This window comes from Felis catus, chromosome B2 (genome assembly GCF_018350175.1).
Source record: "Felis catus isolate Fca126 chromosome B2, F.catus_Fca126_mat1.0, whole genome shotgun sequence".
Taxonomy (NCBI): Eukaryota; Metazoa; Chordata; class Mammalia; order Carnivora; family Felidae; genus Felis; species Felis catus.
In genome coordinates, this window is record NC_058372.1 from 50666539 (window position 1) to 50693883 (window position 27345).

General features: G+C 42.8%; 2 protein-coding genes across 3 annotated transcripts in view; one reads left to right on the forward strand and one right to left on the reverse strand.

Moving 5' to 3' along the window:
* Window positions 1-13174, reverse strand: part of ELOVL5 (ELOVL fatty acid elongase 5) — a 74903-nt gene extending 61729 nt beyond the window's left edge. Inside the window, exon 1 of one of the 2 annotated variants that reach the window (XM_019830732.3) lies at window positions 13008-13174. The gene's annotated coding sequence lies outside the window, so the exon portion shown is untranslated. The remainder of the gene's footprint in view (window positions 1-13007) is intronic. The other variant, XM_003986243.6, reaches the window with a different exon arrangement.
* LOC105260579 (translation initiation factor IF-2-like) lies at window positions 9101-14540 on the forward strand. The gene is made up of 4 exons (XM_019831595.2): window positions 9101-9145; window positions 11342-11420; window positions 11953-12709; window positions 13385-14540. Exons 1-4 carry the CDS (start codon window positions 9101-9103, stop codon window positions 13614-13616), a joined length of 1113 nt encoding a protein of 370 aa, XP_019687154.2. The 3' UTR covers window positions 13617-14540.
* Window positions 14541-27345: the final 12805 nt, after the last annotated feature.

Consider the following 27345-nt stretch of genomic DNA (forward strand, 5'->3'; position numbering starts at 1 on the left):
TCACACCGGTCAGAGTTGCTAAAATTAACAACTCAAGAAACAACAGATGCTCGCAAGGATGTGGAGAAATGGGAACCCTCTTGCACTGTTGGTGGGAATGCAAACTGCTGCAGCCGCTCTGGAAAACAGTGTGGAGGTTCCTCAAAAAATTAAAAAGAGAATTACCGTATGATCCAGCAATAGCACTACTAGGAATTTATCCAAGGGATACAGGAGTGTTGATTCAAGGGGCACATGTACCCCAATGTTTATAGCAGCACTTTCAACAACAGCCAAATTATGGAAAGAGCCTAACTGTCCATCAACTGACGAATGGATAAAGAAGATGTGGTTCATATAAACAATGGAATACTACTTGGCAACGAGAAAGAATGAAATCTGGCCATTTGCAGCAACATGGATGAAACTGGAGGGTATTATGCTAAGTGAAATAAGTCAGGCAGAGAAAGACAGACATCATATGTTTTCACGCATATGTGGATCTTGAAAAACTTAACAGAAGACCATGGGGGAAGGGAAGGGGAAAAAATACAAAGAGGGAGGAGGCAAACCATAAGAGACTCTTAAATACAGAGAACAAACTGAGGGTTAATTGGAGGGGGCGCGGGGGGGGGGGGGGGGGATGGGGGATGGGCATTGAGGAGGGCACTTGTTGGGATGAGCACTGGATGTTATATGTTAGCGATGAATCATGGGAATCTACCCCCGAAACCAAGGGCACACTGTATGTTAGCCAACTTGACAATAAGTTATATTAAAAAATAATAATAAAATAAAAGAAGGCCTGGATGACCCCTGTGTCCCTTCTTTGGTCTCTTCCTTCATCCTGCTAGTTGGAAGACAGGGATCACAACCTAGGCCTGATGCACAGTGAGCTAGAAGTGAGTCTATGGAAGGTTAAACCAGCCCTGGACTGCCTCAGCAACCTTTTATGGGAGATAATGAATTTCCATTTTATTTTAAGATCCCACTGTTGACTCCACTATTATTTTGGAAGCTTCATCACTTACAGACAAACCTTACTGCAAAAAAAAAAAAAAGGGCATATCTGCAATACCAGTAATTATGTTGACTCAAGTACATACTTCACCTCTTCTCCTGAACTACAATCTCTTTGCCAGTGGGTGTATGGTCATGTGTTACTACAGGATTTACGGTCCTTAGCAGAGGGTAGCACACAAAAATCCTCAATGGGGAGTGTGAATGATCAATGAACTAATGGCCATGGGGCTACTAACACAGATAGGCTCTGTCCAACTTATATGGTCTACTTCAACCTCAGATCGATGTTGTGGCCCACCAAAACAAGGTTAGTCTCCATCATTATTTTCTCATGGAATAGCCAGGTGCCTAAGACACCAGAATTTACTATTCCTTCCTTGGGCGCAGTGCCACTGGCGTGGTATATCACTGTCATGCTCTACTTGAATGCTTAACAAGGTTAATATGCAAATAAGCAAAGCTCTTTAAAATAATAGCATGTGTCACCTTTGCCCCTGGGTGAGTGGATATTTAGCAATTTGTATGGTCTGAGGTTATTGCTGCTTTACTCCCACAGCTTAGAGTGGGAGGATAGAAACATTACAGGCAGGGAAGCCCATCCTTCAGAGTCTCCTGCCCAGGTGGGCTCTTCATTCATGAATTATGTATTCTCAGGCTACCCAGGTACACTCATCTTCACACAGCCATTAGCACAGATTACTGTGCTGTACTGTACTGAATTGATCCTTGAAAGCTACATCTTTAGGGACTCATCCGTGCAAATAATTTCTAGACAGCTACCACATAGCTGATGGCATATAGGTACCGAGGACACAGAGATAAACATGCCAGACACTGAGCAAAAAGAAAAGCAAAGCACTAGTTATTCTCACTTTAAGAATGAGGAAACTGAGGCACATGAAGGTTGGTATCAGAACCAAGAACATTTGATTCCATCAAAAGGATCAAAAGCCCTATGCTGTGAGGATTTGAAGAATTCATGAAAAACAGGGCTTTTTTTTTGCCATTAAATTTACTTTGCTCTTGTGTTCGTTTTTTTGGTGGGGAACAACCGATGAGGAGGCATCCAAATACAGCCTATGTGGAGTAGAAATGGGACATTTGTTCTATTTTTTCTTTTATTTAAAATTTTTTGAAGTTTATTTATTTTGGGAGAGAGAGAGGAAGAGAAAGAGAATCCTGAGCCAGGCTCCACACTGCCAGCACAGAGCCCAATGTGGAGCTTGAACCCATGAACTGTGAGATCATGACCTGAGTTGAAAACAAGAGTCAGACGCTTAACCAAATGAGCCACCCAGACACCCCTAGACCAGGCACGTTTGGAGAAATGAAGTCTGTGGTGTGTACAGAGTGATAAGTGCAGGCAGGAAAGTGGCAGGAAATGAAGTTGGATGAAGGATGGCCCAGAAGAGGGGGAAAATGAAATTTTTAGGATGAAGTGAAATGATCCTATTAACGTGTCAGGAGACCACTGTGGCAACAGAGTAGGAACCGGACCACAGGGAAGACCAGAAGGAGCCAGGGAGAAACTGTAGTTGTTCAGTTATCCAAAAACTCACGCGCTGCAAGGGTTGGGCCCTAGGAGGGAAAGGGGCCGTGGAGAGGGACAGAGAGGAGCCTGAATGGACAATACTTGGTGACTGACAGCTGGAGTAGAAGGAAGGACATGGCTGATGAGAGAGAAGGACTCAAACACTGCTGCCAGCTTGAAGGCTTGGGCAAACTGGTAGATGGTAGTGCTCTTCACCATGCTGGCCAACAGGACAGAGCAGTTAGTAGGACATCTAGGGGAAAACTAGCTGATGAGAGGTTCAGTCTGCAGCCCAGACGGGGATTAGAAATAAAATGGACAGTGGGTGGATACTCAAGTCTATGGACAAGGAGAACACCCACCGAGATCGGTCTTCCAACGATACTTTGCAACTACTCACCTAAATCTTGAATTTGGGGAAGTCCTTTAACATATGCCAGTCCCGTTTCTCAAAGATGATGAACTGAAGCATGAGGCTCTATCTCTATCAATGCTCAGTGAGAAGCACCTATCTCACGGCACACTGCAGTCACAGCCGTCTTCCTTTGGGGTCACTGAGCCTATTCCAGACCTTACACTCCTTGCCAAGTCAACAAAAAGGAGCTGCTCTGAAGAGGAAGTGAGTGCAGTATTTAAGGGGTTCATCTGGAGAAGCTCCAACCTGCTTCACAGAGCAACCACCGTCTCCTCTACAAGCATGATTCAAGAAAATCAATGGCCAAAGCAGATCTTGGCCATCAAGACCTTCTGCATGCCTCTAATGGTTGCTTTAAAGACTAAGCTTAAAGAGGCTGAGAAATGCTTCATATTCCTAAACGTCTGAGACTGCCAATTGCAAATAACTGGGAGACAAGGGGGCCTTTAAGCAACATTTTCTGCCACGAGCAACTACTTATAATTCTTATCTGATTGCAGTCTCTTAAGTGATGTGATTACTTGAATATTCAAAATAAATTATCATGTTCTTCAAGCTAATTTGTACAAATACACAAAGGCAGCATCACAGCCTCAGCTGAAATTAAAAGAGGGTGGAAAAACATAATTAACAAAGATAAGTTATGCAACCCCCAAGAGAAAAGGTCTTGAAAGATTTAAATTCAAACCTGTGTAACATACATAAGGCATGTGACATGAGAACACATTTCTTTGTTTAAACTGAATCTAAACACCCACATTTTACAAAGGTTATTGGGTAAGGAGGTGAATGGGGAGAAGCAGAGTTAAAATGTTAAAAAAAAAAACAGCTTGCTACAATGTGGCACTTTAAAGAGCAAACACAATCTAGTAATCATTTATTCATCTCTTCTAAAGAGTGTCTCCAAAGTCAACAGTTATCACCTGGTCACATTTCATGTTACTATGTAGGCCACTCTGGGAATTTTGTGATTCTCTTATTTGAGGAACCATGGTACTCATAATCATCATAATGTTGTCAGATCTACTGACCCAAACCCAGAAAGAAAATGAAGTTCTAAGAGAGTCTAATAATCCCAAGAGAACTAAGGATGGTGATAAACGTATCTATCTTGAGCCTGAACAGGTGGCCATTAACGGGGCCTGTGTCAGAATGACCTAGTAGATGTTTTCAAAATACACATGACTTACACCTCCGTCCAAGGGAAATCAGACAATCTGGAGACAGAGGCCCCCTAGAGGATTTGGGTGCCCTCCCCTCCCAGCTCACACCTCTCAGGTCTTATACACCTTGTAAATCAAACCCAGGTAGAACGAAGGCCAGGTAAGGAAACTGATGCTGGATGTCCTTGGCCAGTCACACTGGTTCAGCCTACTGGCAACTGGGCTTTTGATCACTGATTTTTTTTTTTTTTACACCAAATAATTATAGAGCTCTTCTGTGATCTATGCTTCTGATTACACCCAAGAAGAGAATGCTTCAGTGCAGAATTTTGAAAAAAAGACTCAGAATAAACAAAAGGTTACTCTTTCAAGGACTAATCATAAGTATTATTCTTTTAGCTTTCTTTCTAAAAACTTTAGTTACTGTCAAAAGTCCTATATTGGTTATGCTGTTAACCTCTCAGAATGTAATGATGAAGAAACTCAACTTTGTTTCTTCTAGTTCTATGGGTAGAACTGCAAATGCAAAGATGACTACTTAGGGTCTAATAAGCATACAGCGTAGCAGGGTAGCTAAGGTGACTGCAGCTGGACTGCCTGGGTTCAAATCCTGGCTCTGCCAGCTACTGGCTGTGGAGCCTTGAACAAGTCACTTAACCTTTCTGTGCCTTAATTTTCTCATCTGTAAAATTGGAGTACCTACCTTGTGGGGTTTTGTGAAGCCAAAATAAATCAATGTATGTAGAGCACCTTAGAAAAGTGTCCAGTACACTTCTCCAAAGAAGACATCCAGATAGCGAACAGACACATGAAAAAATGCTCAACATCACTCATCAACAGGGAAATACAAATCAAAACCACAATGAGATACCACCTCACACCTGCCAACAGGTGTCAGAATGGCTACCCTTAACAACTCAGGCAACAACAGATGTTGGTGAGGATGCAGAGAAAGAGATCTCTTTTGCACTACTGGTGGGAATGCAAACTGGTGCAGCCACTCTGGAAAACATATGGAGGTTCTTCAAAAAATTAAAAATAGAATTTCCCTATGACCCAGCAATTGCACTACTAGGTATTTATCCAAAGGACACAGGTATGCTGTTTCGAAGGGGCACGTGCACCCCAATGTTTATAGCAGCACTATCAACAATAGCCAAAGTATGGAAAGAGCCCAAATGTCCATTGACAGATGAGTGAATAAAGATGTGGTATATAAGTACAACGGAGTATTACTTGGCAATCAAAAAGAATGAAATCTTGCATTTGCAACTAAGTGGATGGAATTGGAGAGTATTATGCTAAGTGAAATTAGATAAAGACAAATATCATATGACTTCACTCGTATGAGAACTTTAAGATAGAAAACATGAACACAAGGGAAGGGAAGCAAATATAATATAAAAACAGGGAGAGAAAGAATAGAGGGTTGCTGGAGGGGTTGTGCGAGGGGGAATGGTCTAAATGGGCAAGTGGCATTAAGGAATCTACTCCTGAAATCATTGTTGCACCATATGCTAACTAACTTGGATGTAAATTAAACAATAAATAAATTTAAAAAAAAGAAGAAAAGTGTTGAATATATGCTATTGAGCAGCTACATTCAGTATATACAGAAGAGGTTCATTCTTTTTACAAGTTGCAAAGTATATTCCATTGGCCAGCTGTAATTTATTCTTCTGAAAGGCATTTATTGTATCTTTCAATCTTTTGTCATTATAAACAATGCTTCAATGGACATTCTGTACAATAGAGAGATCTTTTTACCATAATCATTAAATTCAGTCCCCTACTTAACTTTCATGTTTAACATTGATGGTTTGAACACCCTTCCAAAGTAGGCACCTGTATTATCACCTCCAAGTTCTACATACGAGTCTCAAAGAGAGGAAATGACTTACCTACCATAGCCTACCCAATCCTAAGTGGCAGAGTTGGAACCCCATCCAAGATGTGTGGCTGCTAACCTACAAGGCATCTTCTTCAATCTGCTTCCTACAGCTTTGCTTACTTAAAAAAAAATGATAGTTTCTCTTATAAATGCACCTCAGATCCACAGTAAATATCTACAAGTTCTGAAAGAAGTAAAATTCAAATTTTCAGAGGTGCATATCAGCTCACAAATATAGCAGATGGAGGTGTCAACAACTTTTGTAAATATCAGTAATTTATTTCTTCTGCCAAAGGCCGAAGCAGAGGTACCCTGAACACTATCCCCTAAGGATGCACACCACACTGCCAAACTCCCAGAGAAGTAAATGAATATTATTGAATTTGGTATCATGAGAACTGTTCTTTGGGGAAAGAGAAATTCCTAACGATTACTCTGTGGTAGTATTTGCTATTCCAAGACAAGAGGAGAATAGATACTCTGGGGTTTAGCATTAACAGATTCAGTAGAGACCTGAATGGCCAATTCTCCAGCGTGGCTTTAATTAGGTCTTTTTAGTATGGGCTTATAAAGATTTGTTCTGACTGGGTGAAACTGTGACAATGGGGATAGGAAAGGGCAAAGGGAGAACTTCACAGAGATGGAAACTTTAACCAGAATGTGCTAGCAGGAGGGTTCTAACCAAGTATTAGGATTATAGTTAGAAATCACAGGCGTTTCAAGAAAATGGTTATTTTCCTAACTAGAGAAAACATGACTGTACCAGGACTAAAAATATTTTTTAAAAAAGAAAAGATTTCCTAAATCCCTGTCAGCAAAGACATCAAACAAAAGGTACAAAAGTCTAATTTAAGAAAGGTTACATACCACTTTACTTCAAATACAACTGGCAGGGGCTAAGGAGAAGGAAGGGTGGGAATTTAGTCTTTCTGAACATTCAGCAAGTACAAATAATTTATATCCAGGGACCATACAATTCTAAAAGGAAATACACATGAGACCAAAAAAAAAAAAAAAAGTTCCCATTGAGAAAATATGCCAGCAGGAACCCAGTGGGAACCAAACAGTTTGGAAATGATAACATTTATGAGTTCAAATAGGGGTCGGGGATGTGTGTCAGGGGAAGGAGAGGTTCTATTACACAAACTCAAAATTAGGTCAGGTTATCTTCCTAAATATAATTCACTTTGCTAGGCCAGAACATGTCCAGTAGTTATGGTTAACAACTAACTTCCATCACGGATCCTGATGTTGCCTAAGACCTAAATGATTTCAACTTTCCCTCTCTGTTCCTAGTCAAACAGAAACAAAGGGTTTGCTCTTGGCAAAAGTGAAAATAAAAAATTTTAGTTCTGAAAGGGACTTGGAAAGCACCTCAGTTTAATCTTTTAAAGAAAGAAACCAATGCCCAGAGTTGATCTGCTCACGGTTGGTGGCAAATTAGGACAAGGAATCATGGCAGCCAGGTTCTATACAAGGATGAGGCACCCTACTTAAACTATGCCTTCCCATCTTCTCAAATTATTTCAGTTGTAATAAAGAAATATGCATATGTTTTACTACAATCCTGTATCATGAGGCAACACTGATTTTAATATCTGTCATATAAACTGAGGAAACTCAGCTGATGGATGGAGCCCAGAAGTCATGGTTCTTCTTCCTGGCTCTGCCAAGCAATCGGCTGCACAAGATTTACCAATACAGGATTTTCCTTCTCTCACCAATGACATTTGATTAAAAGTTGGGAGGCAGTCGGATAAAATGTGGAGAAGTACCTGCAGTGATTTTACGATGCCACTGATTATAAGCTGCATCTCTACCAAGATATGTTAAAATACGAAAAACTGTCTGAAAACGGATGAAACATGGAAACACATACTTGTAGACGGGCAACAAAAAAAAGTGGCTGCAAAGACTGGGGGAAGAAGCAACCTGTCCAGATACGTGTCTGGGCCGTTTGGATATTACACCTGATTGTAAAGCTTCCTCCTTCTCTCTTTGTAACACCATGTTTCTTCTACCACCCAGTCTTACAAGTGTTCTTTGTCTTGTTGGCCCTCAAATCCAACTGGTCTCCAGGTCTCATAGATCTTAACCTAGAAATAATCTTGTACAATTGATTAGTGCTCTCCAGTCTGTGCTCATGGCTGTAGTTCCCGGTGGGGCTTTATTGTTCTCCTAGGCTACCTCTAACAGCTTCCCAACCCCTCTTTACATTCTTAGCCTCTGTCCAGGCCAATCCATCTTACACATTCTGATAAGAGCCATATTCCTGGAGTACAGCATTCATAACAGTTCAAAAGCTTCAGTGTTACTGTTACCTCAGGAGAGAGGGCAGGCTAGGGGATCAAGATGATCTGGGCTGGAATGTTTTGTGACCTTGGCCAAGTATCTAAACTTCTCTGAGCCTCCATTTCTTTACCTGTAAATGGGGAATGCTCAAAGTACCAATTAATAGTAACTGAGACAGGGGCGCCTGGGTGGCTCAGTCAGTTAAACGTACAACTTTGGCTCAGGTCATGATCTCATGGTTCATGGGTTGGAGCCCTGCATTAGGCTCTGTGCTGACAGCTTGGAGCCTGGAGCCTGCTTTGAATTCTGTGTCTCCCTCTCTCTGCCCCTCCCCTGCTCACGCTCTGTCTCTGTCTCTCTCTCTCAAAAATAAACATTAAAAAAAGTTGTTTAAATAAAAAAAATGAATAAACATTAATTCTTTTTAATAAAATAAAAAGTAGTAATTGCGATAAATCCATATAAAGTGTCCACTGCAGGGTTTGACACATAAGAGCTCAATAAAAGATAGCCATTACTATTATCATCAACAACTTGCCTTTCTAACTTTTTGTTCCACTTCTGCACTGTCAACTTCAGCCAGCTGGGCTGGGGTACTTGCTTTTTGCCCAATGATTCCACATTGTTCTCCAAACTCCTCCTCTCCTAGAATGCCTGTCTTCTCTCTCCAAATCAGTAAGATTCCTCTATGAGATGTAAGGCTACATTCAAATGTTGATTCAGTTCTACTTACTTTAATCTATTCATCTCTTTAGAACTGGCATCCTTGGAGGCCTTTACAGTCCCCATAGTGGCTGACTTCTGCCATGTCCACACTGGCCCTTACTGAAGGTATGGCAGCGGCCAAACAGGTGAGGTGGGATTTAAACCGACTTCTTCAGTTCTGAGATGGGGCCCCCAGGTTGTCAGATTTCCATTGTTCTAGTTACTAGTTCAAGTGACCAGGCCAAAGTTAATCACCTCAACGCCAAGGGCCCTCTTTGGAAGGTGGTGGGAAGTGAAGGTCCCATATGAGAATATGTTAACGGGGGTCCAGACTGTTGCTGGCAGTCATCTTGCAAAATCAGCCTGTGGACGTGACACCTAAAAGGACCACAGAGAAACTGATAGAAAGTTTTGCCCTCAGGACCTTTCAGGTGGTCATTTAAGCCCATCCGAGTTGGGTTTCCAGTTTCCTGTACTGAAAGCATCCTAACCAATCTTGCAGTGGTAGGCACTGATATGTCTCATGTGGATAGCTCTGCCACAGAAAGCTTACCCAGACACAGTTACACAAGTCTCCCAGAAATCTGCTTCTGAACCCTCTTCAGTCCAAGGTATAGATTCAGTATGGGTATGAAAGGATTAAAGTGTAAACTAATGCAGGAAGACCTTTGGAGTCAGAACAATGTCATTAAACTTCGTATATAAACCTCTCCCAACACACACACACACACACACACACACACACACTACACATTCAATTAACTGACAAGCCAATGGATTTGTAAAAAGTGCATTAAGGAAAAAAAGGATGGGAACAGATTTCAGGTAGATCGGAAAGATGACAAACTGTTAATCTTGGGTTGACTACCTTAGGTTTTTAAGTTACAGAGTAACAGGATTTCACAAATGGCACACAGCTGACTGAACAAATCCTGGCAGTACAAGGATAGAAGAAGGAGCAGTACGATACTGGAGACAGAGCTTTGTGAATTTGGAAAAGTCACTTGACATCTCTAGGACTCAGGTCTCAATTTTTTTTGTTGTTTTTTTAAAGTAGGCTTCATACCCTGCGCGGAGTCCAATGCGGAGCTTGAACCCATGACCTGAGCTGAGATCAAAAGTAGGGCTCTTAACTGACTGAGCAACCCAGGGACCCCAGGTCTCAATTCATTAAAAAAAGGAGGCAGGGGATAAGGATGTTATAAGAATTATATATGGCAAACAACTATTAATTGAAAGGTGCTCACATCAGCAATATCTGAAACTGAATGCACACACAAAAAAGACATGTTTATGGATAACTAATGGAAAGATCATCCCATCAGTAACAGAAGAGTTAGTAGCTCAGATGAGGAATTAAAAAACAACATTTCTTAGGGGAGAGGAAGAATGTGGCCAAATAAAAAAGTAAAACTGTCGCTCACACTCTATTATCTACTTGAGCACCAAAGTTATCCTAAACGAAGTTAACAGTTTTGCCTTGATTTGTATAATTCATGTTGGAAATAAGACGCCCAAGGACTGAGACTCACCTCTAGAAGAGGACAATCAATAACTATGCTGAGAGTAAAAGAAAAGGTAGTGAAAAAAAGATCCTTGCAATCTCCAAAATTAAGGTCTCTAACCAGGGAATAAAAAAAAAAAAAAAAAAAAAAAAAAAGAGGCTCTGCTGATCCAAGGGAATAACTTAGCTCATCTTCAAAAGTGACTTCATAGGCATACAGGAATAAGTGTAAAAAATCTAAAGTTTTGAATATTTTCCCATTTATTTAAAATTCTTGAGCTTTATTCTTGGCCACATCCTATACATCTCAGTTCCTCTTCCCCAAGAATAAGGAAGCATTTACTAAACCACTATTTGGTGGACCCCAAGACGGGCTTTCATTTGTATCCATCTCCTGAAATCCATAAAAATTCTGCATCAGAGGGGCACCTGGGTGGCTCAGTCGGTTGGGCTTCGGACTTCAGCTCAGGTCATGATCTCACTGTCGGTGAGTTTGAGTCCCATGTCTGGCCCTGTGCTGTCAGTTCAGAGCCTGGAGCCTGCTTCAGATTCTGTGTCTCCCTCTCTCTCCACCCCTCCCCCACTCACGCTCTGTCTCTATCAAAAAATGAATAAACGTTAAAAAAATTAAAAAAAAATTCTGCATCAGAAAACACCCACGTATACACAAGGAAACTGAGTCAAGGGAATGAGGTCAGCGTTTGAAGTTATGAGGTACTTTTCTTGAAAAATCTGACGAGTTTTAATACGCTTTCCACTTTCACTTTTCAGCAAAATTCTATATTCTGTAAAATTAGCCATCTGTAGCCATCAATAACATTTGCCTTTTTGTCTTCAGTTAGAAATGGAAAAGAAAATGCAAAAAGAGAGAACAATACAGGAAAAGCTCCTGGCAATGAGAAGTTACAACTTTGGGGGTAAGAACCTAAAAGGGACATGAGTTACATTTCTCTTTCAAGTGCGGGGCTTTCTGGGAGAATCCCAGGCAGCATCTGAGCTAAAAAAGTGATTCACTTGTGTCCTAACCGAAGATGTAAAGTTAAAGTGTTTGTCCACAGCCATCGAATGCAAAACTCGCTACGTCGGTATCTGCAGATTCTGCACCAAATGTTGTTGGCTGAGACATGCAAGCAAAACAAGTGCAAACCAACAGGTTATCTACCTAAGTGGTTAGGGGAACACGTTACAAAACCTAACAAGCAACCTTAGCTCCTCCGTACACCTCTAAAAAGCACTTCCTGCCAAGGGTCCGTTCTTAAAGAATTAAGGCTGCTCGCTCGCCGCAATTACCTCCTCGCCCGAACATCCTGGTTTCCCAGCCCAGCTAATAAGTCAAGCACTGAATTCTTTCACACAGGACCCCTACCCCCACTCCAAAATTGGCCTAATACGCTCTCCAAATCTGCAATCAAGAAGCCGGGAAATGAGCTTAACTACAGTTGTGAGAAGAGGAAACCAACACCCTTAAAGTGCACGAGCACGGAACGGTTGCAAGAGACAGTTTAAAAGAACTCTTGCTCCAGGCACGACCTCCCCCACCCGGACGCAGGCGGGCAGACGCGGCAGAGAGGGGCAGGTCTTATTGGCGTGGAGACTGTACAAGGGCACTTTTCCTTACAACCCCCAACAGCCGCGACCCTAAGGCTTCCCCGGCCCGGAGCCGCTCCCGCGCCGCGCGCCTCCCTCCCAGTCCGCCGCTCCCGCGCCCGGATTCCCCAAAGGGCCGCCCAGGTCGCCCTCGAGTCCCCGCCCCCCGCTTCCCCGTCGGCCTTATCCCTCCCGGAGTACCGCTGGGCTGCAGTTCTCTGGTTTTAATAAAACCCGAGTGGCCCCGAGCTAGCGGGCTTTCCTCCTGGAGGCAGAGGCGGGGAGAGGAAGGGAAAAAAGGAAAGGCCGGAGGGTCCCCTCACCGCCCTCCCAGAGCTCCGCGTGGGGCGAGGGCGGGCGCGCCCCGGCTCTCGGTGCCGACCCGCCCCGCGACCCCGCAGAGGCTCTCTGAACTCAGGTTTTGTTCTGCCCGAAGAAAGCACTCGCTCTCCCAGACGGCGCTTCCCTGGACCTCCCATCCGCGAGTTCGTCCCGACAGGGCGGGCGGACCCGAGCTTACAGACCCATCCCTGCCGCCCGCGCTCAGGGCACAGCGTGCGGCCCCGCGGCGCCTGTCAGCGTGCAAACCCGCCCGCCTGCTGCTTCCTCCGCCGAACAGGTGAGACTGCGGCGCGGTGGGAACTCCCGAGACGCCCAGCTTCTCCCTGGCGGCCGGCGAGCCGCCTCGCGCCCGCCCGGAGCTCCCGCGCCCGCCGTCCGTGCCCGGGGAGCCGGGCTGGGGCCCGACAGGCTTGTCCGCCACGCGGGCGGCGCGCGGGCCGCGCGGGGGGCTGTAACTCGGCACTGGGTCTGGTCCTAACGGCGGTTCGCAGCCGTCGCGTCCCGGCCGCGCGCTCGCGCCGGTGTCATGGCCGAGCGGCGGCCCCAGGCGAAGTTTCCAGGAGCTGACGGCTTACCTCGTAGTCCGAGAGGGCAGCGGTAGCTTTGAGAGGCGGCGCGGCGGCCAGGAGCGCCCGCGACCAGCGGAGCGAAGGAAGATGTGGGAGGGAGGCACCGGTAGCGAGGAACCGCGGCGATGGGAAGAGGAAGGCGCCGGGTATCTACAATCAGAACGTGGGCTGACCGTGACGTCACAATGGCGCGGCCAGCCAATCGGGGCCCGAGGGATGAATCAAGCGCTATGATGTCATGCGGCCCTGGAGCCAATAGCGAGACAATAGAACTTTCGTGATTGTAAATTCCAGAACCCGTTGCAGTGGGGAGCCAAGGCCGGGGTTGGTGCCCTCGGGTTTACATGTGTCCTGGCAGTTTTATCCCTTTTCTTCCTAACAAGGCTGCGCGGAACGCAGAGCCTGCGCAATAGCTGCCGTGAAGTTCCTGATGCCCTGAACTCTGAATCTCTCCAAGCCAGGCAGGGCAAGGTTGAGTTGCCGCGTTTTGGACCGCAGAAGCCCACTCTCGGAGCCATCTCCTTTACAATTGTGGAAAGGGATCAGTTCTCCTCGGTTTTAGCTGAAAGGGTTAAATGCATACGGGAGACCACTGGAGCGAAAGTCTGCTGTTGAACAAGATAAGGCAACAGCGAAAAGCACTCAAAATTGATGTTACAGCTTCACTCCCTTATGATAGACTTAATGTGATTTTTATTAAGGATTCATACTTTTTCTTAGAGGTCACTGCCAACTTTATGTCTGCTCCAGAGATTATTCCAAAGGCGTTTAAAAGGAGGAAAGATGAAGTAAGCAACGCCTTTTTCAGCTAGACAAATGTAAGTACTTTTAAGACAGTGCGTTGTGGTCAAGGCACGAATAGAAGATCCTTGCTGTTTTTCATTGATATTGGATAACTTTGGGCCTTCATCATCCTAATATCCCACACTTTCCCCATATCAAGCCCCAGAAATTATGTCTCTCTCTTTGTGCCCTCTTATTAATCCAAGCCCATTGTCTCAACATAGTCAACCAGTTAATGTAGGCAAATTTATTCTTTTACATAATTACAATGTAATGTTTATCCTGTGCCAGCTGTGTTGTTCCAGGCACTGGGCCATTGCACTAAGAATACAGGTGTACAAACTGTATACAAATTAGGTAATTTAAACATACACAAATAATTGAGATTTTTGATAGTCAATTGTCATTCAACTACATAAACACTGAATGGTTTCAGTTTGTTAGATACAACCCTAGGTTTTAGGAATAAAAAACTTAAAGGACCCCTGGTGCCTGTAAAGTGATACAGTCAGGAAACAACTACTGTGCAGTGGTAAATGCTACAGTGGAAACCAAGATACACAGATTAAGAGATTTCTGATAAAGGACCTGTGAAAAGCCTCAAAGAGTTTAGTGAAGGAATTTCCTCTGTTCTTCACTCTTTTTCTTTTTGTTTTTAAATATTTATTTATTTATTTTTTTAATGTTTATTTATTTTTGACAGGAGAGACAGAGCATGAGCAGGGGAGGGGCAGAGAGAGAGATGGAGACATAGAATCCGAAGCAGGCTCCAGGCTCTGAGCTGTCAGTAAATGTTTATTTATTTGAAAAAGAGAGCACTAGATGGGGAAGAGGCAGAGAGAGAGGGAGACACAGAATCCAAAGTAGGCTGCAGGCTCTGAGCTGTCAGTAAAGAGCAGAGCCTGTCTTGGGGCTCGCCCTCACCAACCATGAGATCATGACCTGAACCAAAGTCTGATGCTCAACTGACTGAGCCACGCCGGCACCCCTGTTTGTCACTTCTGCTATCAGCCCAAGGCCAGAACTTGTTCAGCTCTCTATTACCCTATCCAAGTCCTGTCTTTCCAGGTTTTAAAAGTTTCAAATTTAACTTAGTATTCCAAAAATCTCAAGTTTTACACTACAGTTGCTTTTATTGTGCTCACTTATCAATAAAGTATTTTAAGCCTATACTACCAAAATATTTGTGTTTATTTTTAAATTATGGACTCATGTAACTGTCAAGTCATACATGAAATATTAAACTTTTTTCTTATTTTAAGGTAAAGGTAAATATAAAGTGATACTATTTTATGCATGTTGCTTTCTGACTACCATCTTGCTCAATCCATGGGATGCTTGTACCCCCACTTTAAAGATCACTGCTTTAGGTTGTAAATTCCATTAGAAGGGGAAACATGTTGAATTTTGCTCATTGTTTATCTGCTGATCTTAATACAGTCCCTGGTATATAAGCTTAATAAATATGTTTTGAGTGAGTGAATGAGTGAATTCTTACTCCCTCTCATCCTCACCATCATCCCCCTGGTGCTTCCATTTTCTGTTCTAGAATTCCAACCCCCCCCCCCCATAGTCATGTCCCACGACTATTGATTCCTCTTAATCCTAAATGAGTGAAGTCATGTTCTCTTTCTTCCTCCAGCCAGAGACTTAGGGTTCTGGATACATATATGATTTAAGGAGAGTTTCCACCCCCCCCCCAACCACACCTCATCTTACACCCTACAGTGTAAACTACCATGACCACAGCACAAATTACTGTAGATTGCAGCACCATCACATTCATGGATGAAGCTTCAAGGAAAGCAGTAGAACTGAAATGAATCCCCAACTTAACTGTGGGTTTTTTTTTTTTTTTTCAAAATAAATCAAAAGAATGCCTAGGATTCAATGCCAGCATTCAAGAAAGGTGTTTTAGTTAGAGTCAGAATCATATTCTTGGCCATCCAGGTTCTAGACACTGCTGGAGCCATCCCAGTCCTTATAACCAACATATCCAAAGTAAGCCCACATAGGGTGCAGTAAAAAAACAAACAAGAAAACCGTAGCTCTTGCCTTTTCCTTTACAATGTCCATATGATAGCTCCCCAAGAAGTGATTACTGAATTATTTTATTCCTTTTAATCTTCCTCCTCCTGCTTTTCTTTATTTTTAAATTCTGGTAGCAGAGTTTCTGCTCTTAGTTTTCATCAACAGTTTGAAACCTCCTGCAACCACACACTTCCAAGCATCTGGGAAAGTCACTTCAATATTGCTCTTGAGAAAGAAAGTATTTAACATCCTGGAAAATACGTTCCGTTACTATAGCATCTGTAGTTGAATTAAGAAATACAATTGAAAGTTTCATTAGAATGCAATTCTAATGAATGAGACGTGTTTCATGTAAGGATGAAATACTATATCACTTAGGGGGTATTTGTATAACATAATATCTGACTTTTGAGTAATGTTTGCCTGTGGATGTTTGACAGTTGACTAAAATATAGGCCAAGTATAAGCTAGTTTATGTTAAGGACATCGCTATGAAGTCTCTGATGGCTCCTACTGTTTCTTTCTCCCTATTCTTTATGATCTTACTTTTTTTCTTATCTTCTAATTTGTATTTTCTGTTATCTTGGGTTCCCATTGGCCTGGCTTGTCTTTGTGGGAAGCAGATAGAGACTAAAGGCAGTTTCCTTTCCTCCCCAGAACAAGGAGTAATTTCTAGACTTCCATTGTTACTTTGCTGCTACTCGTCTTCACTGTACTGGGGTTTATCTCTATTCCTGTCCTTGCATGTTCATCTTGACAGATGTGAACTACTTGAAGGCACTGTCCAGGTCTGGTGTACCATATTGTTTTCCCAATGGCTAGTAGAACCTCTGGCAAACAGTGTATGTCCATAAATATCTGTTGAGTCAATGAACAGTTTGAACTATTTCTGGATTCTCTAGCTTTCTTCTCCCCTTCCTTTTATACTCTTTAGTACTCTATCCGGGAGTGAGTGGACAACAAAAGGGGTCTGCATCCTCAGTCCTCTCTATATACATTTACTTCCTAGGTGTTATTATCACCTCTTTCATGGCTTTGGATTTTATCTATACTCTGCTGACTCCCAAATGTGTTTGTCCCAAATGTATTTTTCCCTGAATTCTAGACCTACATACAAAACTGCCTATTAATGACTTCTCCTCTTGGGTGTCTAAAAGGCATCTCAAACTGAAAATAATAAAAAATGAACCCTTGATTTTTTCCTCAAATCCATGGTCTATCCCTCCTTTATAAATGACAATTCCATTCATTTGTTTTCTCAAGCCAAACACCTTAGCATTCTGTTTAGCTCCTCTCTTTCTCTCACATCCTACGTCCACGCATCGGCAAAATTCTGTCTACTCGGTTTTCAAAATATATCCAGAATCGGGGCGCCTGGGTGGCGCAGTCGGTTAAGCGTCCGACTTCAGCCAGGTCACGATCTCGCGGTCCGTGAGTTCGAGCCCCGCGTCAGGCTCTGGGCTGATGGCTCAGAGCCTGGAGCCTGTTTCCGATTCTGTGTCTCCCTCTCTCTCTGCCCCTCCCCCGTTCATGCTCTGTCTCTCTCTGTCCCAAAAATAAATAAACGTTGAAAAAAAAAAATATGTCCAGAATCTTACTACTTTTCACCATGTTTACCACAACCACTGGTTTGAGTCACTATACACTGATGCCCAGAATTTTGCAATAGCCTGGACCTCTACTTGTGGTGTTGCCTCCTACAGTCTATTTTCAACCCGACAGCCTGAGGGATCCTCTTAAACCAAAGCCAAATCATGTTACTTGTCTGCTTACCATCAATCAACCTTTCCTCTCAGTAAGAGTACAAATCAAAACCCTTACAATGGCTTATCTGGTCCTTCATGACTTAGCACCAGGCCATTTCTCTGACCTAATGCTACTTTGTCTTCACCCACAAAAGCCTCCTTGGCACTAGACTTGCCTCAGGGCCTTTACACATACTCTTCTGCCATGCCTAGAATAATGTCACCCAGAAATCTCCAAGGCTTATATTCTTGCTTCATTCTGATCTCTATAAATGTCATTTTAGAGAATTCTCCTTAAACTCTCTAAATTTGCAACATCTCCCTCCCTGCCTCCCATTTTCTGGAACTCTTTCACTCTGCTTAATTTGTCTCCTGAAGCACTTATCACTATCTGACATACTATAGATTTATTTTTATTATTAAGATTGAATTCAAGTTTCAGTTCTCAACTTTTTCAAAGGCTTAACTGTGTTAAAGATTTTAAACCAGGACAGATTCTCAATATGTCTTTTACTTTGCTGGCTATCAACAGATAACTTTCATAATTGATTTTTTAAAATTCTATAACATATTAAAGAGCTAAAGATTTTTAGGGAGTAGCCAAAACCAGACAATAACCAAACTTCTAGCCAAAAACTATGTGCAGCTGGCAAAGAATAGCCATATGGTGTCTGTTGTTAAGGAGTATGTCTAGTAAAGCAGAGTGTTCTGGTAAAGCAGTGTGTTCTGAAAGTGCACTATATGATTTTGGCGCTGGTGATATAGAATGGAATATGCTTTGCTCTTTTCTATCATTTATGAAACAAGTTCTCCAATAATTAGTCATATGCTTTGCCTTTTTCTATCATTTATGATACAAATTCTCCATAATTAGGTCATGTTATATTTTAGTTATATGCGCTATAAAAGACCTGGCTTGTGTGCACCTGCAATATTAGACATGCTCTTACATGTCACAAAACCGGTAGTACAATTTCTTTTTGCAATCTTAAATTCACGGTTTGCCAAGAGTGAATGTGGCAAGTGTGTGAAGTTATGAAATTCTACAAGTGTGTGTTGCACTTCAGTTATTTTTGCAAACTATTGCTTGGCATCTGATTGTGAAGCACATTTTTGTTTTTCAAATTTATGTGAATGTCCTAATGTTAGGTTCACTAAGTCAATTCTCTTTCAGCTAAATAGCATGCAGGATTGTCTTCTAATCCGAGTGATTAAATGACACACTGCACTCTATCAGATGTATCTCAATAGAATAAAACTTAGGCATAAAACTTAAAAAGCTGTCAGATACCCTATATGCATCTATCAGATGTGTCTCAATAGAATAAAACTCAGGCATAAAACTGAAAAAGCTGTCAGATACCCTCTATGCATAACATTGAGGCAATTTTAAGCTATTTAAGGTCTAGAAATAAAAGGTACGATAGTATGTCATTACTTCTGCATTTTGCTGATCAGTAAGATTAACTTCTACATAGTCTTAAACTTTTTTTAAAAGTTTATTTATTTATTTTGAGAGAGACAGAGACAGGGTGAATGGGGGAGGGGCAGAGAGAGAGGGAGAGAGAGAATCCCAAGCAGGCTCTGAGCTGTCAGCACAGAGCCTGATGCAGGGCTCGACCTCATGAAACCATGAGATCATGGCCTGAACCAAAACCAAGAGCCAGACCCTCACCTAACTGAGCCACCCAGGTGCCCCAACTTCTACATAGTTCTTAAAGTATATGTAATCTTTTCATTTTTTACCATTTTCATTTCTCCACCTCTCCTATTCTTTCTACTTCCTTGAATGTGACCTGGAACAGAATGTTTCTTTCCGATTCTCCCCATAATCAGTGCACTCTATGCAGGCCTTTTTTTTCTTTTGATGACTTATAATATTAACATTACGATTATTTGCTTATACTTCTCTTCCCCAGCTCAAGGTGAGAAAATGTGTCATGTGTCATCTTTGTTCCTCTAGTTTTGTGCTATGCCAGATATTTAGCAGGCATTCAATAAATGTTTACTAAACTTGGGGCGCCTGGGTGGCACAGTCGGTTAAGCGTCCGACTTCGGCCAGGTCACGATCTTGCGGTCCGTGAGTTCGAGCCCCGCGTCGGGCTCTGGGCTGATGGCTCAGAGCCTGGAGCCTGTTTCCGATTCTGTGTCTCCCTCTCTCTCTGCCCCTCGCCCGTTCATGCTCTGTCTCTCTCTGTCCCAAAAATAAATGTTGAAAAAAAAAATAAATGTTTACTAAACTAGATTCTCAAAAGACCATTTGCATTCTTGATAATAAAAACAGCAAATGAGACATGGTAAGCTGTTTCACATTACACAGGAAAGACTTTTGGAGCCCCAAGTTTCTATCATCAGTTTAATGTGCTCTGATAATATGATTAGCAACTTCTGAAAGTGCTCCCAAAGATCTTTGGCACCTGATCTTCATGCCCATGGACTGGACCTAGTGACTTACTTGCTCCTAACAGACAGAAAGAACATGGCAAAAATGATGGAATGGCCTTTCAAGATTAGGTTAGAAAAGAATTGACTGCTATCTTACTGGCATTCTCTATCTAGTTTTTTGGATTACATACTTAAAAAAAATGTTTACTTATTTTTGAGAGAGAGAACACGTGAGTATGAGCGGGAAAGGGGCAGAGAGAGAGAGGGAGAGACAGAATCTGAAGCAAACTCCAGGCTCTGATCTGTCAGCACAGAGCCCCACCTTGGGCTCAAACCCACCAACCATGAGATGGTGACCTGAGACGAAGGTAGACACTTGACTGACTGAGCCACCCAGGCGCTCCTGGATTGCATACTTTGGTGAAGCAAGGTGCCACATTGGAGATGCTCACAGGACAAGAAACTAAGTATGGCTTCTGGCTAGGAACAGAGGTCCTCAGTATGACAGCACACAAGGAACTGAATCCTGCCAATGACCACATGAGTGAACTTGGAAGTGCCTCCTCATCAAAGCCTTAAGATGACTACAGGCCCAGTGGAGATCTTGACTGCAGTCTGTGAGAAACCCTGAAACATAAAACCCAGCTAAGTAAGCAATGCCCAAATTCTTCACCTACAGAAACTTTGAGAGAAAAGAATGTTGTTTTAAGCCACTGTTTTGGGATAATTTGTTACAAAGCAATAGATAACTGATGCAAAGAAAATCAATGGTTTTACTTTTTAAAACAGAATCAGAGACAGAATAATTGCAGTAAAGTTTATCTACATGTCAGAACAGTCAAGGAATGCCTAGTATTTTGATAACTATGTCAATATTTTAGTTACAAGAAATTTGCCTTTCCCAATATGGTTTTTCTCCTATCTCAGAAGAACATTTACACATATGGCAATAGGTTGCCAAATTGCAGTAGAAGGAAGTAGAGATCAAGGCAGGCCACTTTGGAAACAAATCAAGGTACTGACTGCGCCAAAGAAGAGGGCTTACGGTGAAGGGACCTACATTCCCAGCCCAACGTCAGTAAACACTTCTGAATGCAGGGGGCTAGTCAAGTGCTTTAAATTTTCATTTATTACTTTGAGTTAAGGCATTGCAGGTTACTAATAAAACACAAACAGGAAAACAAACACATTCTATAAGAAGAATGATCCACTGTACTTTCATTCACTAATAGATAGGCCTAATTAGTTTATTGGATGAGCCAATTAAGCTCTGAAAGTGTGAAAGCCTGGTAAATTTGTGGTTAAGTAATCAAGAAAAATCCCAAAGGCCAAGGATAAAGGGTGCCACGGTGGATGTACAGGACAGGTATAAAAATACAAAATTAATATTCAGGAAGCAGTTATGAATGCTCAGTCCACTTTTTAAATTACTTTGGGCACCTCACCTCACAGCATATCTGGAATCAGTGGATGCTGAGTATATATTTACTGAATATTCTTTGGGGACCTGGTATGTGCCAGGAATTGAGATAACGAAACCACAATACTTGGTGAAAAGTGATGCATCTTAAGAAGTGCAGAAAAAGTGCCATGAAAATTCAGATGTTGCAGAAGACGAGAAAAAGGGAGTGAAGCAGCAAGGCCTTTGGGAAGGCTACGCTCTCTCTCCTTAAAACTGCTCGACTTAGAAGTCGCCTTTTCAGGTAGGTCTTTCCTATTACCCCGGGTGAAAGGAGTCACCTCTTTTCATTTCGGCTTTCTTGGCCACTAGTCAATACTTAGTTCTTAGCACTTTGCACAATCCGTAATTGTTCTGGTTATTTTTATCACTACCTTACTAATTAGCCTTTAAACTTCAGGATGTGCGAAACAAGTCTACCTTGCCTACTGGGGTGTGCCAAGCATAAAGTATGCACACAATAGATACTTGTTGAGTGACCGAATGTAAAATATGAAGTCAAAAAAGGGTACCGGTGTAGGAATGGAAAAAAGCTGCGTGTCCAGACAGGGATGTCCAGACATGGATTCCAATCATAGCTCTTACTCCGGTGAGCGAGGCCCTCTTTTGCACAAGGTGCTTCGAGCACCCGGGAGGGATTCTCAGGGGCGGGGACGCCCTTTGCCAGTGGCCTGAGCAGCAGGCGCGGCTTCTCCTTTCCCCACCCCCACACTCCTAATCAGAACCGCAGCTCCTCTGGGGCCCCCATCGCTCCCGAGCCCCCACTCGCAGGCCCAGCCCGGGGACCAGAACCCGCCCAGCGGGTCCCCTCCTCCACTCGCACGCTTTGGGGACCGTTAGCCGCCCGCGGCACAAGGGCGGTGCCGCCTTCGGCGCGCGCCCCTCGACCGCTCTCCCCCGCCCGGCGCTGTCCGCGTCCCCGCCCCGCTCCCCCACCGCGGTCACCCCATTCATCCCGCGGCCGCACCCGCCAATCACCGCGCACTAACGGCGCCGCATCTGGCGATAGGGCGGGGCCTCGCCAGGCGCGCGCTCGCCCCTGCCCCGCCCCGAGCTCGCGCCCGGGCTGGGTTATTCCCGGGCATTGACCGGCCTCGTCCCAGCACTGACCCGGCCGGGGACTTAGGGTGGGGGAGGCGCTGAGCGGAGGAGCGGAGAGTTGTGCGGTCTGGACTGCCGAGATCGGAGAGATCGGAGGGTGGCCCGGGCGTTGGGAGAAGAATGGAAAGTGGCTTTGACTCCAGGGGTCCCCACGCCCCTCACATCCAGCCCAGAGCTTCCAGATGGGCGCGTATTACGTTCTCAGTCCTGAGACGCGCGACTGGGTGCAACTACGTGGGCGGGATAAAAGGGGGAGATGAGGCAGCAAAAAAAAAAAAAAAAAAAAAAATGTGTGTCTGGGCAGCTCAGCCCAAGGCTGGTGCTGGGAAAAGCCTCTAGAGAGAAGCTTTAAATCGTTACTCATCTTTTGGTCATTTTTTAATAATCTGTGAATTAGCCTTGTGCTGTATAGACTTCGTTAACGTGTGTCCTCTGCCGTGAGAGAGGTATAACAAAAGGCTGCTTCTGTCGAGGTTAAAATTGTATTTAATTGTTGTATCCTCATAAATTGAGATATTGAAAATATTTCTCTTGGATTATTTCATAAATGCGCTCCCTCCGCCGCCGTCTGATTTATCTTCCATAACGTCTTATTCACCGGGAAGGAAAAGAGGAAACCTAGTGGCTTTTCTATTGGCGGCAAAGGTCACTCCCTCACTGCCCCCCACCCCCACCCCCGAAACACTTAAAGGCGCAGAAAGCAGTTTGATCGCAAACTGCTGGCTAGATATTTTCACTTCTCTTTTTAATTCTGCTAACCAGTCTGTAGGAATAGGTATTATCACTCTTTTCAGATGTCAGAACAGGCTCAGAGATTAATCCGGCCAAGATCACAAGTTTGTAAATTAGAGTTTGGTCCCTGTCCACATTTCCTTCCCCCAGGTTATGAAGTTTCAATCCACAATAAGTGTAAGGTGGAAAGGAATCCAACGCTTTGAGAGTCCTTAGCTAAAGATGGTGCATCTAGCCAAGTGCAAACACCTCTTGGAGATGGGTTTGTGTTTCTTGAGAACTCTGTTGAGTGCATAGTTTTCTATGAACTTTGAAGGGTTCTGGAAGGAGAGTTCCTTGAAGTTCTGAAATACCGGGGTCACATGTGGGCCGGTGCTTTTTGCAACCCTAGCTTGACCTGAAACAAAACTCCTTTTTGTAATTAAGTATTGCCAGTGGGGATGCTGGAAGGCTGCCCAGGTCTTGTTCAGGGACTTCAGTTTTTGTGACAAGCAGAGTACAGAAAAGTTGGATCAAAGACAGAGTTAATTAGGTCACAGAATGCTTTTTGTGGGGAGAAAGTAGCAAACTATGATCAGACTTTTAACTCAATCTGATTTAAAAGATTGGCTGAGTATATCTGCTCCATGCTGCATGCTGTGGGTACACAAAGATGAGTGAGAAGCTCTTCCTGCCTGCTGGAAAGGATCACCGTTGGCTTAAGCGTATTATTGAGTCCAGTGTATGAATAACAGTAAAGGAAGGCAGCACATAAAGTGACAATAGCTAAATACAAGGCAAGAATTATGGATGAGTTTTTACCAAGCAGTGCAGGTCAAAATGCAGAAGGAAAGGAGGCCCCTTTAGGCTCCAAGTTGAAGAGTCAGGACTTTCTTCACCAAGCAGCCAGAATGGCCTTAAAAAAAAAAAAAAAAAAAAAAAGCCAACCCAATATCATTAAGCACTCTTTAATAGTGTTCCCATTGCACTTGGTACTAAATCCCAAATCCTTACCATGATGTGAAGCCCTGCATGAACTGGGTCCTGCTTATCTGCCCATCCTCCTGGGACACCACTGTCTGTACTTGTACCATACTCTTCATCTCCTTGTTTCTCAGAGATGAGACTTTTTCTTACCCTGGCCTTTTACACATGCTGTCCCCTCTGCCTGGTCACCTCACTACCCTGTCCCCTGTCTATACCCCTTTCCCTAGCTCATCTGTTCTTCCATCTCAGCTTCAAGTTGCTTCCTCTGAGAAGTTCCCCTTCTAAATAAAGCCCACTGTTATAACTCTCATCAGATCTTTTTGGCCAGTGCACTTATCAAAATTTGTAATATATTGTTATTTGTGTGATTATCTCTTTGATATCTGCCTGTACTGTCATGGAACCATTTTTTCCTCATAGGGCTTATAACAATTTATAACATATATTTATTTGGGAAATGATTTGTTTTTTATCTGCTGGCCCCACCTGTTTTGGGCTCTGTACAGACATGGTTTTATTTCTTATCATGTCCTGTGGTTAGCACAATGCTTAGCACATTGTCAGTGCTCAATAAATATTTCTTGAGTTAATGCTCAGGGGGTGCCTGGGTGGCTCAGTCAGTTGAGCGTCTGACTTCAGCTCAGGTCATGATCTCATGGTTCATGAGTTCAAGCCCTGTGTCAGGCTCTGTGCTGACAGCTCAGAGCCTGGAGCCTGCTTCGGATTCTGTGTCTCCCTCTCTCTCTGCCCCTCCCTCACTCACGCTCCGTCATTCTCTCTCTCTCTCTCTCTCTCTCTCAAAAATAAATAACCATTAAAAAATTTTAAATTAAAGCTCAGAATCTGTCCACCTAGAATACATGCTGAGGGAGAGTGGGAGGCAGGCTGAGAAGGTTGGATGGAGCAGATGCAGGGGGCAGAGAGAAGTGTTTCTACCCTATTGTTTGGATCTGCCCTGTTCAGTATGGAAGGGTAATGAAATGTGACTGAGGAACTGAATTTTAAATTCTGTTTAATTTTAATTAATTTGCATGTCCTAAACTATATCTGGAACAACATGGATATGTAAATCTACTTTTCAACTATAAATTTTGGGAAATCTAAATACAGATGAATTTTGGTGAAAATTTATCACCTGAACTGGATTTTGACCTCATAGAAAAGAAGATTATAAAAGATCTCATTTTTCTCTACTGATTACATGTTGAAATGGTCCTATTTTGGATATATTGGTCTAAGTAAAGTATATGTTTAGAGTTAGTTTCACTAATTTTGGTATATACTCAAAGGATTGAAAACAGGGATTCAAACAGATACTTGTACACCACTGTTCATAACAGCATTATTAATAACAGTTAAAAGTTGGTCAAACCTAAATATCTACCAACAGATGAATCCATAAACAAAACAATATATGTATGAATATATGAATATTATTCAGCCTTAAAAAGGAATGAAAAAAAATTTAACAATCTTTTTCTTTTTAATATTTTAAAAATATTTATTTATTTTTGAGAGAGAGAGAGAGAGGGAGCGAGCACCAGCAGAGGAGGAGCAGAGAGAGAGGGAGACAGAGGATTCAAAGCAGGCTCTGTGCTGACAGCAGAGAGATCAGTGCAGAGCTGGAACTCACAAACTGTGAGATCATGACCTGTGTGGGAATCAGACATTTAATTGACTGAGCCACCAAGACACCCCAGGAATGAAATTTCAATACGTGTTACAACACAGATGAACTTGGGCAGTGAAATAGATGAAATAAGCCAGTCACAAAAGCACAAACATTGTTTGATTCCTCTTATATGAGGTACTTAGAATAGGCAAATTCATAGAGGCAGAAAGTACAATAGAGGTTACCTGGGGCTGGAGGTATTGAGGAATTATTGCTTAATGGGTATGCAATTTCTGTTTGGGATAATGACAATGTTCTGGAAATGGAGAGTGGTGACATTTGCACAGCATTGTGAATATACTTAATGCTTCTGAATTGTACACTTAAATATGGTTAAAATGTGAAAGGTATGTACATTTTACCACATTTAAAAATTATATTAACATATTCCTTTTTACTTTTAAAAATGCAGTTACTAGAAATATTTTATTTTTTATTTTTTAAAATATAATTTATTATCAAGTTAGCTAACATACAGTGTATACAGTGTGCTCTTGATATTAGGGGTAGATTCCCGTGATTCATCACTTACATACAACACCCAGTGTTCATCCCAACAAGTGCCCTCCTCAATGCCCATCACCCATTTTCTCCTCTCCCCTACTGTCCCATCCACCCTCAGTGTGTTCTCTGTATTTAAGAGTCTCTTGTGGTTTGCCTCCCTCCCTCTCTGTTTGTAACTATTTTTTCCCCTTCCCTTCCCCCATGGTCTTCTGTTAAGTTTCTCAAATTCCACATATGAGTGAAAACATATGATATCTTCTTTCTCTGACTGACTTATTTCACTTAGCATAATACCCTCCAGTTCCATCCACGTTGCTGCAAATGGCAGGATTTCATTCTTTCTCATTGCCAAGTAGTATTCCATTGTGTATATAAGCTACATCTTCTTTATCCAATTATCAATTGATGGACATTTAGGCTCTTTCCATAATTTGGCTATTGTTGAAAGCGCTGCTATAAATATTGGGATACATGTGCCCCTATAAATCAGCACTCCTGTATCCTTGGATAAATTCCTTGTAGTGCTATTGCTGGGCCATAGGGTAGTTCTATTTTTAATATTTTGAGGAACCTCCACACCATTTTCCAGAGTAGCTGTACCAGTTTGCATTCCCACCAACAGTGCAAGAGGGTTCCCATTTCTCCACATCCTTGCCAGCAGAAAAATTTTAAATTGTGTATGTGGCTTCCTTGTTATGTTCTATTGGGCAGCACTGGGTTGGGTTAGACAATGGAGACCTTGGGAGAGAATGAGTAAATTTCTGTGGTGAAGGTTTCACTAATGTCTGTGGCACCAGGAAGCTTGTAAGGAAGGCAAGAGGGTAGCACATTATGAGGAATCTAAGTATTTAAGAATTGGAAGAATAAGTTATGTATAAAAAGATACATACAGAAAAGCCTAGATGGGCAATGGGGGGGGGGGGCGGGTGATGCACAATAGGACTAATCTGAGAAGGGCTTTCTTTA

Excerpts from the sequence above, each read along its gene's own strand:
- LOC105260579 (XM_019831595.2), top strand. The coding sequence starts at position 9,101 with ATGTCCACACTGGCCCTTACTGAAGGTATGGCAGCGGCCAAACAG. Across the intron at positions 11,421-11,952 it reads GAGAAGTTACAACTTTGGGG|AGGAAACCAACACCCTTAAA; the intron begins GTAAGAACCTAA and ends AGTTGTGAGAAG. Across the intron at positions 12,710-13,384 it reads CTGCTTCCTCCGCCGAACAG|GCTGCGCGGAACGCAGAGCC; the intron begins GTGAGACTGCGG and ends CTTCCTAACAAG.